Here is a 19088-nt window from a genome sequence, read left to right on the forward strand (position 1 = left end):
AACAGCTGGAGAGCAGGGACGGAAAGTTCTGGAATCTTCGGTGCATTCACCGAGACACTCTGTCACATAAAGACCCGGACAAAGTGATAAAGTGCATGTATGCATGAGGGACAGAGTGCAAGGAAGATTATTTAAGGAGAGAAAAGAAAGTACTGATCCCCACGACATGTGGGAAAGAAGGAAGGGAAGCCGCCCAGGCCTGAGGGCCAAGCCCTGGGGACTAAAAACCTGCCCAGGTCCCGATGAATCCACTCATCCGTCCGGCCCTGGACTAGCTAGGATTAAGCAGGAGCATAAGGGAAACAGCTGTACATTGAATCCTGAGAAAAAGGAAAATACTGGTGGGTCACAGTAAGTGGGAAAGACCCCAAGCCGGGTCAGGAAATTCCCCTAGAGGTTCCAAGACTCTGCCTTTAGTGGCGTCAAACTCTTGTAATTACAGTGACCAAACTTCCGCATCCTGGAATGATCCAGTGTTAGGTAAATGCGTTTTTTCCAGTAAGAGCAATTTGTTTATTCAGTCAACAACTGTTTAGGGACACCCACTCTGTGCCAGGCAATGACCAGGACATAGTGAGCAGGACACAGCTCCTGCCCACCTTGCCTGCAGTACATGCAAGCCTAGCCAATCCTAAGTCCAGTCTAGGCCTTTGTGAAGTTCTCTTCCCATAGACACATTCAGAAACAGGAAAAGGGAAACAATCTCTTATTCTGGATATTCTGACAACATTTGAAAAATATAGTCATGGCACAAAACTGGGTTTCCTGAAACCCTTTCTGGGGTGTATGAGGCCACAACACAGCCAGTTCATGCAACAAACTGAATTCCTTTCGATGGTTACTTTTTAAACATGTCTTGTGGTGAAAATGGCCATCGTGTACATTACTGACAACGGGGCAAAAGGACACAGCCCTTCTATACAGCAGACAGAAGGCTGAATGTTCTTGATCGAAGCCTTCACACCCTCTGACCCACATGTAGACTTCCGGGAATCTATCCATGGGAACGATCTAGACTATGGACAGTTTTCTGGACAAAAGGAGTTCACTGTGGTTACAGTTACAGAAGCGGGGAGTCCAAGAAGACCGAAAGGGTGGTCACCCAATGAAATGTTCAACACTCAGGGAATCTAGCAGAACTGGCTGGTGAAGAGCAGTCTGCTAAGCACAGACACATTTACTGCAGTATTATTCACAACCATGAGGAGCTGGAAGCAGACACGCTTGGTGGACACAGAATGTTAGACAAATTTATGGCCCATCCACTCAACAGATTATGTAGTCTTGAAAATTCGTATTTATGATGACAGCATCATAACACGGAAAAAGGCTTTATGGTATAATGGTAAGTAAAAACCCAGGGTGCAAAAATGTATTCTACAATTACAGCTACAGTATCTAAAAAATGTGAAGCGGAACAAGGATGGGGGAAGGAGATTGCATTAAAATGCCAACATTGATCGCACCGGGGAGGCACTGCCATGATGGACCACTATGTTCCAGATAGTCTATAATGTGGCTATACTACGTCCATAATAAAAATAGGTATTTAAATATAACCAAGTTCTGCTGAACCGCTTCCCATTTCTGAGCTTCTAATGTCAGTGCACAGAAACTTGTACCTCATTCAACTTGACTTGGTGGCATAAGCTTGGGCCTTGGAGCCCCAGACTTGAGTTTAAATGTCGGTCTGTTACTTTTCCTCTTTGACTCATTTATATATTTTATACCTATATACTTCCTGTAATTTTAAAATAGAAAAAATAACACCAACCTCACAGGGTTGCTATGACGATTAAATGAGATGCTATAAATAAACCTTTATCCAAATGTACAAATTTGGTTCAAGATATATTTTATGTGCCCAGAGTGTACTATAAACAATTTGCACCAACATTCACAATCCTGAGATTTTACACAGAAGTGTTATGGGTTGAAATGAGCCCCCCAACCCAAAAAGGTTATATTAAGGCCCTAACCCCCCAGTACTTCAGAGTGTGACCTCACTTGGAAATAGAATCATTGCAATAATCAGTTAAAAGGGGGGCACACTGGATTGGGGTGTGATTAATGTCCTTATGAGAAGATGGCTATGCAAAAACAGAGACACACAGGGAAAACAGCACATGACAACAAAAGTAGAGACTGCAGCTGTGCAGCTTTAAGACAAGGAACAGAGAGGGGTGGACAGGGAGGCCTGGCGTGCTGCAGTCCATGGGGTCGCAAAGAGTCAGACACAACTGAGTGACCGAACTGAACTGAAGACAAGGAAAGTCTTGTCAAATAATACCAATTTTCCAGTAAATCACCAGAAGCAAAGAAGGATCTCCCTAAAGGCTGGGATCATGCTGCCAACACCTTGATTTTAGATCTAGACTCCAAAACCTTGAGCTAATACATTTCTGTTCTAAGACACCCAGTTTGTGGTACCTTGTTACAGAAGTCCTAGGACACTAATGCAGAGATTTCCACGTCTCTTGAATAACTGAATTATCTGACATCACCTGGCTCACTTTCTTACAGCAACTGATATTCTGGACCCAGTTTTTCACAGTCCCCATCACTCCCTATTGTCCCACTGACACCAAAGCCATATATCCATGGTCATTCAGTAAGACATCTGCATGGCTGTTTTCTTTACAGATGAGAAATATTTCCATATAGCCATATCTCTACCAAAAGATAAACCAGGAGGGGCATCTGGTTTAATAAGAAGGTGACCAGGCCCACATCTTCATGGAAGTGAAAAATGTTTCCAGGTGTTAATGCAAACTAAGGCCTTTTAAAAAATAGCAATTTGCAGGACTTCTGTAGCAGTTCAAAGGTTAAGACTTCACCTTGCAATGCAGGAGTGTGGGTTCTATACCTACCTGGTCTGGGAACTAAGATACCACATGCCCCCTTGTCAAAAAACCAAAACATAAAACAGAAGCAATAGTGTAACAAATTCAATAAAGACTTAAGAAATGGTCCACATCAAAAAAATCTTAAAAAAAAAAAAACCAATTTGTTCTTTTACTTTCCAGCTCGATCCCTGTGGGCATCTGAGTTTTCCAAGACTGCCTCTGCTCACCTCACTGGACATCTGGACAACGTCTCTATAAAAAGGGCAAAACCACATTTTCCAGGAAGAATGCATTCTGCATCATTCCAAAAAAGCCTGAAGCCCCTGATTCTTCAAAACAGGATATATAGATGTTATAAACCAAGACCAGGTATCCTTTAAATCCTTCAAAAGGTCTAAGTATTTATGTTTTTAATTTTGGGCACACATCCCCAGAGGCCTAAATACAGGATACGTCTGTAAATTTTCCATGAATAAATGACAGTAACCAGGTCCATGGCCTACTTATTTATGTTGCTTTGAGAAGTAGTTAAAACAGGTTTTTCTGCATCAAATATGCAGAGATATGAGGGTGCCTGCCTTCAGGGCCCCTCTATGGGTTGCTCGCTCCCCTCCTCCATCCCTGGACCAACGTCCTGCAGATCCTGGCATGGAGCCAGAGCAGGGCAGCTGTGCCACCGCTGGCTCACCTTGGGTGGCTTCAGGCCCTTCCCGCGATGTCTTCTGGACCGCAAGAGCCGTTCTCTCTCCTAGAAGGAAACACAACCATTTGCATCTTCAGCCAGTCTTCACATCACGCCCAGCGACCCACTGGCTCCAAGAGGGCGTAACTCACAAAGTTGCTGCGCCTACCTGTCTGCACCGGGCCTGGGTAGGCCCAGGTTCTGAGCACCCAGGGCACGGCTGCTTCTCAGAACTGACAGCTACAGAGCCACACCGTGAATTGGACTTGGACCCTCCCAGAAAAAAAATGCCAAGGTTGGCCAGTACTGTAAAACTCCACCCTGGCTGCCTTTGGGGCTGGAAGCTATAAAACTTGAAAGTGGTGAAAGTGAAAACGAGTCAAGCGGTGTTACCTAGTTACCTACTGTCAGTGACCCCAACAGAAAATAAACTCATGGCTTCGATCTCACACAGAGCTGCGGCCAAAGCCCCATGGGGCCTCTTCCTGGCCAGATGACACACACCTCGTTTCCCTGATTCTCAGCTTCTTCCTTTGCTGTAAATGCTAGAACCTGCCCTGCAAGAGATTCTCTGATTCTCAGCTTCTTCCTTTGCTATAAGTGGTAGAACCTGCCCTGCAAGAGACTGCGATTACCTGTGGCTTCTGTCAGTAGAAATGGCACCTACAGGGGTATTAGCAGGAGTAGCAGCATTCTGCCCCAGAAGAAAGCAGCAAATTCTCTCCTTCCTGATTATCTCCTTTCTGATAGGCTGCTCCTATCCTCTTTGGCTGTCAGGACACCCAGAGACAAATACGGTGCCTGGCAACAACCCTATGGTCCACCCATGTGTCCCTCCTGATCTTGACTGACGCTGCCATCTTCATTTTCTCTCGTCTTATCTGTTTATTATTCCTCTTTCAACCCTGTCATCGTTTTGCTGGGTGTGTTTTTTTCGCCTTATGTGGCATAAAGACTTTTATGTGCAATGAAGCAAAGAAGGTTGAAAGAATAAATGGAGGGGGGTGGAATAAAGGCAGGATGGAGAGAGGAAGGAATGGATGGGAGAGGGGGAGGATGGGAAGGCAGATGGAAGGAGGGGAGGGAGTATAGATGGGTGAGTGGAAGGAGGGAACAGAGATGGAGAGATAGGCAAGCAAAGTGAATTGGACAACTTACAGTCAAAGCCTTTTCTAGAGCTTTGGTCACTGGCTTTTCTATTTTTTGAAGTAGTACTCTTTGCTTCTAAGATACAACTAAAGCTCACTACAAATGCTCCCTTCATGGTCCCTAAGCTCCTTCCACAGAGAGCAGCAGAAGTCTCTGGATGTCACACTCAGCCGCCTTAAGATATACTCACACTCCCCCCTCCTTGATCTTACAAACACACACGCACGTCTTAGCAAGTCCTTCAAATTCTGGTCTGATTATAAGGTTCCGGTTTTCAAATTCACAGTCTGCAATAATAGGCTAAAAAAAAAAACATCAGACTTCTCCAGGACAGATCGATCACACCCACTCTGTAAAGGCCAGAGACTCTTTTCAACAGAGGCTGTTGCTGCTTCTTAATAGCAGCAAACTCTGGATAAGAGCTGAGCAAAAAGAGTAACCATGGAAACCGCTCCCAGATACCGGGTGATGTCGTGTAAAGCAAGTGGAGGCTGCTTTCTGCAAGAATGGAGCAGGAAGGCCCCATCACCAGGAAGAGCTCCGTGAGACGCTCCCCCGCCCCCCTGCGCCCCACGTTGCCTGCACCCCTGATGCTATTCTGGAGGCCCATGTCTCCTGGCACCCCACGGAGGGCTTGGCACTGGTGCAGGCGCAGACATACCAGTGAGAGATCGTCAATGACGTGCTGCTGCTCCAGCACCTGCAGCCTCAGGAACTCGATCTCCTGCTCGTCCCGTGTCAGACTAAGGTCGTTCAAGGAAGTGTGCCTCTTCAGGGACGCCTGGGCGGACAGTTTCTCTTTCTGCAGCCAAGGAAAGAGAGGACACTACAGGGCTGCTCATCCACAACCCTTGTCAGGGACCCACCATGCGTCAGGGCATGGAGTGTGGGCTTGGGGATACAGGATGGAAAGATGGAGGGAGGGATGACTGCTCCCTGGTCCCCACGCTGGAGGAGCAGACAGCTGCAGACCAGGGCCAGGCTCGAGGCGGGGCCGACTGTGCCCACCGCTAACAGGAAGGACTAGCAGGCAACAGGGTGGGAGAGGTGGACGTCTGCCCTGAGCCTAGAAAGTGTGGGTCCTGGGGGAAGAGAGCACACCACGTGGTAACAATGCACATTCACACCTGGACGTTCCAGGGAACAGGGAGAAGGGTGTTCCATCTCCCGGAGCCTCAGTCTTCTCAGCTGTACAATAGGCATGCTTGAGGCTACTTTGGACAATGAAGCTCAGAGTATTCCTTAAACCATCAGCTGCAAGACACCACTCTGACCACAAAGACCAGTCATTCTTGCTGGAGCAAATGAAAGGCCCTGATTCAAAGCACTTGGAGCAAAACTGTAATTGTCGGCCTACTGAGCTGCCCCAATGTGCCAGGTCTTCTGTGAGAACCTTCTGTGTCATCACTCCATCCTGTCCCTGACCCTATAGCACTGATGTTTTCAATCCCATTTCATGGATGAGGAAGAGGGCTGGGCCCAAGGACCCCAGGTGGAGATGGCAGAGCGGAGGTGCAAACCCGCTGTCAGGCCACCTGGTACACGCTCCTTCGGACACAGATGCCCACAGCACTGTGAATTCTGGGGAACAGAGGCTAGAGGGATGGGGTGGGGTGGGGTGGGGGGCGGGTGGGAGATGGCCTAGGAGAACTTGGACTGCTCGGGTCAGGGGCTGGAGGAGCCCAGGTGGAGACAAGGGCTTCGGGTCCATGACTCACCATCTCCACGTTTTCCCGAGTGAGGTTCTTAATCTTCTCTTCCATCCTCTGGATGCTCTGTAGCAAGTCCTCATTCTTCTTGTTCATCCGCTTGTTCTTCTCCACCAGGGGCTTCAGCTGGACCTCCGTCTCGCGGGAGCGTTTCAGCTGCAATCAGACAGACACAGAGGGCAGCAGCTGTAAGACCCAGCTGTGGAGGCCAGCGGAGATGCCACCTGGCTGAAGCCGCCCCTGCGGGGACCACATCGCCTACGTGATGCAAACACCAGGAAGAGCCCCCAGATACCTGGCTTCCAGACACAGGCTCCCACCTGAGCCTCAGGAGGCCTCGGGCAAGGCAAGAGGAAGGGGTACAGCCCAACACAGAGACTCAGAGATCTGCCTCAGGTCACCCTGCTGGCAAGAGGCCTGAGCTGCATCCACACTTCCCTCATACTATACTACTAAGTCACTCCAGTCGTGTCTGACTCTTAGCGACCCCATGGACTGTAGCCTACCAGGCTCCTCCATCCATGGGATTTTCCAGGCAAGAGTACTGGAGTGGGGTGCCATTGCCTTCTCCGACACTTCCCTTACCTCCAGGCAAAACCCCCAGAGGTCAAGGTTCACATGCATAAAAGTCAGTCCAGCCATCTAGCTCCTCCTGGCCACCATTTCTCCCCAGGCACAGACTTGTGAAAGCTCAGCACTCTTCAGACAACAGAGGATCCCTGGGCCCGGCTCAGTGCTGCGGGTATGAGAAAGATGGGGTAGCACCCGGCCCTGAGCTGCTCCCTGAGTCCTCTGAGCATGGTCCCTGTGACTGGTGGGCTGTCCCTCCAACCTCGCATCTGGTCAGCATCTGGAGGGCCCCTCTTGGGCCCGGGTCCTGTCCTGGGGGCTGCGTCAAAGGGAAGACACAGGAGCAGTCGTGCATTCCCAGCCTCGCCTCGGGTGTAGGGATTGCATAGAAAAGCAAAACTACACAGTCTTGACTGTGTAGTTTTGAAAGTTAAAAAAAAAAAAAAAAAGGGAAGACACAGTCACCTGGGGGTGACCGTCCAAGAGATGGGGGAAGAGAGCAAAGATGGTAGGAGAGGTAGGAACACAGTGAGACAGGTCCTCATGGATGTTCCAGACAGGGCAGACACACTGTCAGGGGTCAGAAGGGGCAAGAACATGGCGCGTCCAAGGAGCTTCATGGACGGCAGTGGGAACACGCAATGTGGGGGATGGGAAGGGCTGGGCCTGGTGAGGCCTGATTTAGGGAGCTGAGAACTATATCATCGGTTTCCACCCCCAGCTCGCCAGCCCTCCCCGCCCACCCTCCTCTGGCCAAAGGCTTTGAGGCACAAGCATTCTGTGGTCGGGTCTGCCTTCTAGAACAATCCATCACTCTGACTGCTGTCTGCAGGCCAGTCCAGAGAGACAGAGACACAAGAAATGATGCTGGAGGGGGATACGGAGCAGGGACTGGGAGACTGCACAACTGGAAGCATCCTCTCTTCCTCCTGCATACAGTGTCCTCGGCAACACACTAGCTGCAAGACCACAGCCAAACTTTCAGCCTCAGTTTTCTTATCTATAAGATGGGAATAACAGTAGCAAACTCCGGGAGACAGTGAAGGACAGGGAAGCCTGGTGTGCTACAGTCCATGGGGTTGCAAAGAGCCCAGCACAGCTAAGTGACTGAACAACAATGGTAGTATCTGCCTCAGACACTTGTTGCGAGAATGTGCATGGGTATAGCTTCTGCAGGGTTATTTTAATGGATGAAAATTAGAAACAACTCAAATATTCATCCATATGATGCCAGCTGCAAGACCCACTGCATCCATCAGGTACTTACCATGTGTCCAGGCATCCCCTCTCCTTTAACCCTCACCTCGATCCCAGGAGGGGCTCCTTCCCATCCCCATTTCACAAAGAACCTGGCCACAGAGAGGTGGGGCGATGTACTCAAGGTCACACAGAAAGTGCCAGAACCAAGAACCAAACACAAGGGACTGACTGCAGACCTCTGCCTTGGGTCACCAGGATGTGAGAGTTAAGATGAAACACTGATGGTAGTCATGAGATGTAAAATGTACCTTGACTCATACATTGTACAGCTAGAAATCTTCCTGCAGAGATAAAGGTTCCAGGAAGTAAAAACAAAAATGTATCTGCTGTGTGGCTTTGTGTACAATAGCAGAGAAACCTGAAATAGCCTAAATCTTTACCAGTAGAGGAGTGGTTGAGTAAACCATGGTTTGGCCACACAGACAGAGTTCGACACAGTTGTTACAAAGACAAAGGGAGATCTTCAGGCATGGTTGGGAAATGGGGTAACTGATACATCAAGGGAAAAAAGCAAGTTGCAAAACAATACACAGGGAAACTATCCTGTGTGTAACCATAAAATAACAAAAAAGGCTCTTCCTGAGTGTAAAGACATTCACATAAACATGAAAAGCATGTCAGAACCACTTCAAACTGTTAACAGTAGTTATCTCATGATTTTAAGATCCCAGCACTGTTATTTACAGTATGGAAGCAACCTAGATGTCCTCTGACAGATGAATGAATAAAGAAGCTGTTAGTACACATATGTAAAATGAATATTACTCAGTCATAAAAAGGAACGAGTTTGAGTCAGTTCTAGTGAGGTGGCTGAACCTAGAGCTTGTTATACAGAGCGAAGTTAAGTCAGAAAGAGAAAAATAAATATTGCATATTAATGAATATATGTTGATTCTAGAAAGATGGTACTGAGGAACCCATTTGTAGTGCAAAAATAGAGACGCTCGCATAGAGAACAGACTCGTGGAAATAGCGGGAGAAAGAGAGGGCGGGACGAGCCGAGAAGGTAGCACTGGCACATATACACTACTACGTGTAAATAGATTAAAAAAAGATTAAAAAGATAGCTAGCAGGAAGTTGCTATGTAACAGGGAGCTCAACCTGTTACTTTGTGACATCCTAGAAGGGTTGAATGCTGAGAGTGGGAAGGAGGTTAAAGGAGGGGACGTATGCATACTTATGGCTGATTCACGCTATGCATACTTATGGCTGATTCACGCTGTTGTAGGGCAGAAACCAGCACAACACTGAAAAGCAATTATCCTCCAATTAAAAATAAATTAAAAAAAGATCCCAGTTGTGGCAAGCTTATCAATTCTTTCTTTAAATGCTTCAGGTCTGAATTGTTTCAAGCAATATATTTTTTCTAATCCATTTAGTAAACTATTTTGCCTCTCATGAGGGATTTTTTTTAAGCTCATGAATATTTACCCAATAAGTGGAGACATAATATGAGGTGGAGCGTCTGATGAAAGCTATATAAAAATATGCCTTTAAAAATACTGGAAGGAAATGAAATTATTCTGATCCTGTTAAAACCATGAAGAAGTAACACTTAATAACACTTTTTATCTCCATGTGTTTCAAAAATACAGATACACTTACTTTTATAACAAAATTTCGAATAAAGAGAAATACTATGAGGCACTGTCAAGAAGTTTATATATTGACTACCACTCCATGAAAATTAGTTTAACTGTTTAATCCTGCATTTTCAAGAAGTTACTATTTTTACTTGAGATTTTTTTTTAACCAGAAGTTCACATTCACTACCTTTAAAAATAGAACTATGTGAACTTTTACGCAAAAGAAAGTAAACAGATAAGCAAAAAATAAAAATTGTCCATAATCACACCACCTAAAATAACTTCCACTATCCAGGATGATGATAATGTGTTTCTGTTCTGTAAACCGCTTTTATTATTTAATTTATTGTGGACAAATTTCCATGGCAGTTAAATATGATCTAAAACACCATTCTTAATGACTGCATACAATTCACTGCATAAATGTTCCATAATTATTTCGATCAGTACTTGAGGATCGAACAAGTGGGGTTTGGTTTCGTTTGGGTTCGGTTTTGGTTGCTACTATATAGAGACATCACTGCAATGAACACCCTCTCCTCGGACCCCTCACTGTACTTCTCCGATTGTCAGCTCAGGATAAATTCCCGCAGAAACTAAGGGTACTAACAGGTCTCTTCAACAAGTGTGTGCTTGATTTTTAATCAGGAAGAAATCAGGGGAAAGTAGAGAAAACCAGACAGCCTGGGTATTAACTTCCTGTTTAGAGCCTGGATTGTGGCCCCAGGACTGCTTTCCCGAACCCCGCAGGCTCCATCTGCCTCTGAGGGGGTGGGGGGCTGATTACCAGTTCATTCCTCTCGTCTGCCAAGAGGGTATTTCTGTCTTCCAGCTTCCGTATCACCGAATTCAGTTCAGCAATTTTTAGCTGAAATCGCCGCACGTCTCGCTCATCCATATGTTGATCCTAAAATAGAATCAAGACACGAATGTACTTTGAAAAAGCTTAACTGAGTCAGAGTGCTTCATGGACTCGGAAAACTCTCAGGACAAAGGTGAGCTCCTCATTAGGGGGACTGTCAGCCATGCTGGGGCTACCCCAAGTCAAGCAACATGTGGAAAGACCAGCTCCAAGGCGATGAGACGGCAAACCCTCCAGCAGCTCCGTAAGATCTGGGGACCTCCTATCTCAGCCCCTGCTCTCCGAGCATCTCTGATGAAGGCATGTCACTGACGTGCCAGGACGCTCCTCAAGGGCAGGCACTGTGCCCACCTCGCTCACCACTGAGATGCAGGGACCTCACGTGGTGTCTGCACACAGCCTACCTGACAGACACTTCAGTATTTAGTGAATGAATGAAGGAATGAATGAATGAATGCCTGCAGCTTTGGCCTCTTCTGTGTCTCTTAACTACCAGCTGTGGCCCCAGGTGCCCTGTCTGTTGGCTGAGCTCCCTCTCCTGGGCAGGGGGCTCTGCCTTTAAATCATGTATTGTCCTCACTGGGTCCCTTTCTGAGCTCTTACTGGATACTCGGCATTCAAGCTTTCATTTCTTTCTTTTCAGTTGAACTCTAAGACCACGAGAGGCAAGAGCAGCCTGCATTCCCTGTGCCGAGCACTGGGGCTGGCCGCAGTGAATGTCTACACCTGTAGCAGGATGGGTAAGGGAGAGAAGGAAAGGTATACAGATGGATGGGAAGGAGAGATGGGGGAAGGCAGGCAGGCAAGTTCTCCAGAAGAATGACCAGTGGGAGGAGTGATGGGTAGGCGGTCGGCTCGATGGCCCCAGTGCTTCGTGAGCCCCTCACCTGGACGCCCATGAGCTCGGCCATGTCCCCTATGCCGGGCGGGAGCTCTCTCTTTGGACTACCGTGGTACCGCTCAGCCTCTCTGACCTGAACCAGCTGCTCATCCAAAGCCTCTTTCTGAAGCAGCAGCTTCTGGGTCTGCCCAGTCTGCACGCCGAGCTCCTTCTCCAAGGCCAGAATCACACGATCTTTCCCCTTGATCTCATCCATCTGAAAAGAGAAAGAACAAGCAGCTGACTGTAGGGGCTTGTGACCAAGGAGTGCTCTCCCTTGCTGGCCTCGGGCCCAGGGGAAGGTTCAGCAGCTCCGTGGATCCAGGGTGGCTGGACTCAGCAACACGGAGCAGAGAGACACCGTGGGGCACAGCCCAGGCCCTGCTCCTCTGTCAATCACCAGCTCCAGCACAGAGAAGCACAGAGCTGAGGGTTCAACCTATATCATCAACCAGACACTTACCCCGAAACTGACCTATGTTTCTTTCTCTCTTACCTTCATGACATAAAGTCAAATCCTGACCTTCCAGGGTCACCCAGCCACTCCCCACCCTGCCCCCTGCACCTCAGCTTGGTCGGAGTTGGTTGTCCTCCTGCCTCCCACTCCCGTCTGGCTGTATCTCCTGCTGCTGCTGCTGCTGCTGCTAAGTCGCTGCAGTCGTGTCCGACTCTGTGCGACCCTATGGACAGCAGCCCACCAGGCTCCTCTGTCCACAGGATTCTCAAGGCAAGAATCCTGGAGTGGGCTGCAGCCTTCCAGCAAACAGCTCTCGCTAAGGTCTCCAAACCTCTCCTGGCCCCCAGACTCACCAGACAATTTTCTGTCCTCTCTCCTCACCCCATCTGACACTCTCACCCACCCTCTGCTTCATCAACTCCCCCTGCCTTCCTGCCCTCCATGGGACTGTCTCCATCTACTTTACAGACTCCTGGTCACCATGGAAGTCTGTAGTTTCCATGTAGTTTCCTCTTCCTATCTGTAGCCTCTTCCCGACCAGCCAAGTCCTCACGCACAACACTAACTCCCTGTATGCGGCTGGCGCTCCATCCTCCTCCCCCTGCTCTGACACCTCTAGGAGTCCCACAGTCAGAGAACTGACTGGCTGCTTCTGGGGCCCCCAGAGTACCTCGGTCTCCCCATGTGCACGCCTCAGCGTGAGCCCCAGGCTCACTCAGCCTCATCCCTCATTCCCTACAGGAAACCAAGCAGAACAAAGCTCATAGGAGGAAGCTTCTGCCATATACCATACACTTCAGTTGTTTCTGGCCACAAAAGCCAACAGCTGAGAAACTGCCCCAGGAAGGGCGCTGTGCTGGTGTGCCCCCTCCCCAAATCCATGGCCTTCTTACCACTGGGAATGTAACTTCATTTGGAAATAGAGTCTTTGCAGATATAATTAGTTAAGGTGAGGTCACAGTGGAGTCCGGCGGCTCTAATGACTGGTGTCCTTATAAGAGGAAAGACACTCAAGCACAGGGAGGAGATGACCGCAGAGACTGGGGTGATGCAGCCACAAGCCAAGGAACACCTGGAGCCGCCAGAAGCTGGAAGAATCAGGAAGCACCCTCCCCTAGAGCCTTCAGAGAACAAAGTCCTGCAACACCTTGACTTCAGACTTCTAGCCTCCAAAACTGTGAGTGAATACATTTCTGTTGCTTAAGCCACCCAGTTCATGGTATTTTGTAACAGCAGTCCTAGGAAACTAATACAGGTGTTAAAAGAGAAAATTTCCCAGTACTAGAGTTTCATTAATTGACAAAAATCATAATAGTTTCAACTACAGTGAATATCATCATGGAATTTAGGAATAAATTCTGAGATAAGGCACACAAAAAACTTCTGAAAAGAATACTAACGCTTTAGTAAGAATGGTTTCAACAAACTCTGGATAGAGTCTTTATGACACGGTATTATTTAACACATACCTGTGTATGCCCGCCATGAGCAAGCCTGTATGTAAGGTGACATAACGTGGATATTGCCTGGATTACCCAACTCAAAGGTTAAAGCCATGTGCTATAAAACAGCTTGCCACAGAGGGAAAAGTACTAGGCATGGAGTAAGAAGGTATGAACTGGAGACTAAGCCCCCACTGGTGAACTGTGTGACCTCTGGCAAGGCATTTGACCTCTCCAGGCTTCAGGCTCACTTGTAAAATGGGGATGTAAAAAGGGGAACTGTGAGGACAGAAGGGGACAGCAGACAGGCAGGCTGCTTAGGAGCAAGGCCACCAATTGCTGGGTCCTGGCCCTAAGGCCACCACTCACTGGCTCCATTACCTTGGTTTGGTTACCTGATTTCTTCCTATGCCTCAGTTTTCTCATCTGTGAAATGGGGATAATCACGGGGATGTTGTGAGGGTGAAATGAATACATGGAAAGTGCCTAACACACAGTAGGCATAAAATAAACAACTCTAATTATAACTGTTGCAGGCATATATTAGGTCTCAATAAGTAGGACCTCCTGTCCTTCCTAGACTTTTATCTCCTTTGGTGTGCAAATATGAAGAACACAGCAGTGGTTTGAATTGTGGTTCCTAAAAAGGTATGTTCACATCCTGAATTCAGATACCTGTGAATAGAAACTTGTTTGGGAAAAGGGTCTTTACAGGTGTAATTAAGGACCTTAAGATGAGGAGATCATCCTGGATTAACTGGGTGGATCCTAAATCCAATGACAACCATCCCCATAGGACAAAGAGAAGATGCATAGGAAGAGGAAAAACATAGAGGGGAGCCCTGTAAGAGGCAGAGACTGGAGTGATGCAGGCACAAACCCAGGAACGCCTGGAGGCCCCAGAAGCCGGAAGAGCAAGGAAGGGCCCTCCCTGAGAGCCTTCAGTGGGGCATGGCCCTACTGACACTTTGATTTTGGACATCTGGCGTCCAGAGCAGCAAGGGAATAAACTTCAGTGTGTCTGTGGCCATTTGTTAAGGCAGCCCCAGAAAACAAATACAAATGCCCTTCTCATTAAGCACGCTCAATGGCACCCCACTCCAGTACTCTTGCCTGGAAAATCCCATGGATGGAGGAGCCTGATGGGCTGCAGTCCGTGGGGTCGCCAAGAGTCGGACACAACTGAGCGACTTCACTTTCACTTTTCACTTTCATGCATTGGAGAAGGAAATGGCAACCCACTCCAGTGTTCTTGCCTGGAGAATCCCATGGATGGGGGAGCCTGGTGGGCTGCCGTCTATGGGGTCACACAGAGTCCAACACGACTGAAGTGACTTAGCAGTTAGCAGAGGGTACACATTGAAGTTGATTGTAACCCGAATCAGAAGTTGAAACTCCTACCTCTGAATCAGACACTTTGAATCAAGACACAGATCGCTCAAGCAGAGAATACTGATTAAGAGCCCTGTCCTGAGCGCAGACAAAAGTAAGTTCAAATCCCCGCCCCCACCAGCTATGTGACTCTGGGCAGGCTGGGTCACCTCTATTAGGCTCAGCCTCTGTGAGGTGGAGACAATGATAACACCCTGTTTAACTAGGGGGAGATTCAGATCAACTACGGGAAGAATTTATCACAGAACCTGGCATCTTATAAGCACACAATCAATGTTGGCGGCCATCATTAATCTACTTTAGCTCCTGGCTATCTTATTTAAACAGCAGACCATGAAAAACTGATAAAATATAACTGAGATTTACAAAGGAGGAAAATGGTACCCCTAAAGCTCCAGACTGAGGTTTCCAAGCAAAGTCCCAGAGTTCTGACAAGCTCTTTGAGTGGCCTTTGAAAAAAAAAAAAAGGCTTTTCCCCTTCCCTCTGCATCCCTCCCTGTCTCCCAAGACAATCTCCTGCAGCTCCCCACTTTGACTAAACCTGATCTGAAGGTGTGGGGAGCAGCTCCCCACTGCAAGGAAGAACTCTTAGTGACGCAGGAAACATTGTTGCCACTGCCAATTTCAACCCAGAAACTGTAAGAACAATATGAAAGGAGTTCATTAATTTAAACCACTTAGACTTGTTTTCCTGAATTCCAAATACCTAATTGAATGCCATCAACAGATGCTGGAAACACTGATGAGCAAAACAGATCAGAGTCCCTGTCCTCAGAGCTTTCATTCCAGAGGGGAGGGTAGCTGAAAGCAGAAGAAGTCAATACTGGAGGAGACTAGAGCATGCTTAGTGCTAGGAGAAAAAATAAAGCCAGGGGAATTAGTGGTGTGAGCTGTTACAAGTTAACAGGTAGGGTTCCAGTCTGTTCCCCTCATCATCCTGGCTGCACACTTCTGGCTTTGCTCTGGGGCCAGGAAGCACTCTCTTCCACCACCACATTACACTAGTCCCTTCCACAAGAGGGCACAGCATCACAAGCAAGATGTCTCTGGAAATTCTCAGCTTAGAAGAGCATCAGTTTCCTACTTGATTCCAGTAAGTGAGAAAAGGGCTTAAACCCAATCACATGGAACAGGTTCCTAGAAAACAGCCTCCACTAGTGGAGAAGGCATCCAGGAATGGATGGACAATGTGAAATAGATTCTGGAGCCAATATTTTCTAGGTTGTCACATTTCCCCAGACAGAGTCCTGGGGTTCCAGAGGTTAGGAGACCTGCCAGCTCACACGGCTGTGAAGTCACTCTTTATTTGTTGACTCTGGTCTGGCTCCCAGCCTGATCTTAGTGATACTTCCCCTTGCCCTGAGGACGGTGATGAAGTGTGAGCTTCTGACAGTGACCTTCTTGAGCTTCCCTGAACCCCATCACCTGAGTGTGCGGGACATTCCTGGATTGGTCCCTGCATCCATTTCCCCTTCTCTGACATTCTCACTATCACCATGAAAGGGGGTGGGGCGGCACCACTCCAAATTCCCAGGGCAGGCCCTGATTGGCTCACACCACCTGCATGGCCCCGCCCCTTAATAGTAATTGGTTCAGGGATGGATACATGGCCCACTCAGAGCCAACAGCCTGAAGAGGGTGTTGCTAGGACCCTCCTATTTCTTCGTAGGAGTTAAGAAAGAGCTTCTCTCACTTTCTCTGGGCTGTTTCTTCTGAGGACGTTGAGTCTGACACAATGATGGCATCTCACCAGCACAGTGAGAGTCTAAAGTCTGAGAACGATAAAAGACGGGGCAGGGCCTAAGAAATCCAGGTCCTGGGTGACATCATTAGTCCCACTGGGGCTATGCCAGAGGCTATTCCAGCTACTTTAGTCAAGAAAACTGGTTTGAGGTAGAGTTTCTGTCATTTGCAACCATAAGATTCTAACTGATGGGAAAAAACAACAGTTCTGGATGATGGCTGTCTTACTTACATGCTACTGTGAGCTCAGGACGACATTTGTACTTAAGAGACATGCTCTTTCTCAGTCTTTAAAGGACCCTCAATGTAGACATTATCCCACTTTACAGATAAGCTTGAAGCCCAGAACAGTGAATGTGCCCACACTCTAGGCAGCAGCAGATCCATGAATCAGACTCAAGCCAGCCTCTCTAGAGTCCTCCCTATGCTGTCTCTCTGCCCCAGAGGCACAGAATCTAGCCACTTCTCAGCAAGCACATCCAACAGCGCACACGTCTCAGTAAACACCCCAGTTTAGCCAGCTCCCAACAAATCCATCAATTTGGGGATAATTTCGTTAGTGCTTCTTCATTGCAAAGTCTGAGGAATCAAGCTGCTACCCCCAGACCCATTCTCTTCTCATCCTCGGTACCTGTGGATGAATGGTGTCCCCATCTAATTTCACGTCTACCTGGGAAATCAGAATATGAACCTGTTAGAAATAGGATCTTTACAGATGTAACTAAGTTGTTAAGCTGAGATGAAGTCGTAACACATTGGGGCAGGCCTTCCCTGGTGGCTCAGAAGGTAAAGAATCTGCCTGCAATGCGGGTAGACCTGGGTTTGGGACGATCCCCTGGAGAAGGGAATGACATCCCACTCCAGTATTCTTGCCTGGGAAATCCCATGGACAGGGGAGCCTAGCAAGCTACAGTTCTTGGGGGTCGCAAAGGGTCAGACATGACTGAGCAACTAACACAACACAACTAGATCCACTAACTGGTGTCCTTATAGAAAGAGGACAAGACATAGGTATGTGGAAAAGGAAAGGCCACGTGGTGGCCAAGGCTGGAGTGATACAGCGTGAGCGGAGGAAGGCCAAGGATTCCCAGAAACCACCTGAGGGTGGAAGATGACCACACCCTCCTTCATCTGTCCTCCTATTGCCAACCAGGGATAAAGATGTGATGGCTGGCACTCCGTGGCAGGAGGGGCCGTGAGGAACAGGGCCACCTCACAGAGCCCCTTCTGAGGGGAGAGTTGAGAGGCCCTGTGGCCTGCACTACTCTGTGAAGCCCTTTCCAGACTTTGCACATTAACAGAGAAATAAATTCCAGATTTTAAGCCCCTGTGTAACAGGGTTGTCAGACCTAATCCTAACTGATCTAAGGAATGAGTCCAATGGCCCCACACTGACCACAACTGCCTTTTTCTCCTCAATTGTTTCTTAAGAGGCATGTTAAATGTGTAAGCGGAAGCCTGGAAGCCTTCCTGCATTTCTAATCCAATTCAGCTGACAAAGAAACAAAATGCAGGCCACCTTCTGAACAGTTTGCCAAGAGGCCTGTTGGAGGAGGGACATTTTTCAAGTGGGGGAATAGCGGGAGAAATGGACATTAATTCCTTTCACTCTATTCTCCCAAGTGGCCCCCACACACGGAGACAACCTGAACTGGGGATATTTCTACTTGGCACTGGAATGGAAACAGATACCAAGTCCTGGGGCTTCCCTGATGGCTCAGATGGTAAAGAATTTGCCTGCAATGTGGGAGACCCAGGTTCAATCCCTGGGTTGGGAAGGTCCCCTGGAGAAGGGAATGGCAACCCACTCCAGTAGTCTTGTCTAGAGAATCCCATGGGCAGAGGAGCCTGGAAGACTACGGTCTGTGGAGTCGCAAAGAATTGGACACAACTGAGTGACTAATACACACACACACACACACACACACAGACACCAAGTCCTTGGTACGTTTTAAATTAAGCTCAATCCATCTCTTGAGCAAATACATGTTTTCTCCCCATTCTACTTCCCTTAAATATACATTTCCTGGGGCTTCTCTGGAGACTCAGCCAGTAAAGAATCTGCCTGCAATGTGGGAGACCTGGGTTTGATCCCTGGGTTGGGAAGCTCCCCTGGAGAAGGGTATGGCAATCTACTCCAGTATTCTTGCCTGGGGGGAGCCTGGCGGGCTATAGTCCATGGCATTAGATGGGGAAAGTGTCAGACTTTATTTTTGGGGGCTCCAAAATCACTGCAGATGGTGACTGCAGCCATGAAATTAAAAGACGTTTACTCCTTGGAAGAAAAGTTATGACCAACCTAGATAGCATATTCAAAAGCAGAGACATTACTTTGCCAACAAAGGTTCGTCTAGTCAAGGCTATGGTTTTTCCTGTGGTCATGTATGGATGTGAGAGTTGGACTGTGAAGAAGGCTGAGCGCCGAAGAATTGATGCTTTTGAAGTGTGGTGTTGGAGAAGACTCTTGAGAGTCCCTTGGACTGCAAGGAGATCCAACCAGTCCATTCTG

General features: G+C 48.0%; 1 protein-coding gene across 1 annotated transcript in view; it reads right to left on the bottom strand.

Annotated features, from left to right (window-relative positions):
• JAKMIP1 (janus kinase and microtubule interacting protein 1) overlaps positions 1-19088 on the bottom strand; it is a 130333-nt gene that overhangs the window by 43728 nt on the left and 67517 nt on the right. The window contains exons 5-9 of the mRNA XM_010847797.1: positions 11574-11762; positions 10591-10710; positions 6396-6542; positions 5339-5479; positions 3535-3594 (exon numbers count right to left, since the gene is read on the bottom strand). Coding sequence (XP_010846099.1) covers positions 3535-3594; positions 5339-5479; positions 6396-6542; positions 10591-10710; positions 11574-11762 — 657 coding nt within the window. The remainder of the gene's footprint in view (positions 1-3534; positions 3595-5338; positions 5480-6395; positions 6543-10590; positions 10711-11573; positions 11763-19088) is intronic.

Source organism: Bison bison, unplaced genomic scaffold, assembly GCF_000754665.1.
Source record: "Bison bison bison isolate TAMUID 2011002044 unplaced genomic scaffold, Bison_UMD1.0 scf7180017864255, whole genome shotgun sequence".
NCBI lineage: Eukaryota > Metazoa > Chordata > Mammalia > Artiodactyla > Bovidae > Bison > Bison bison.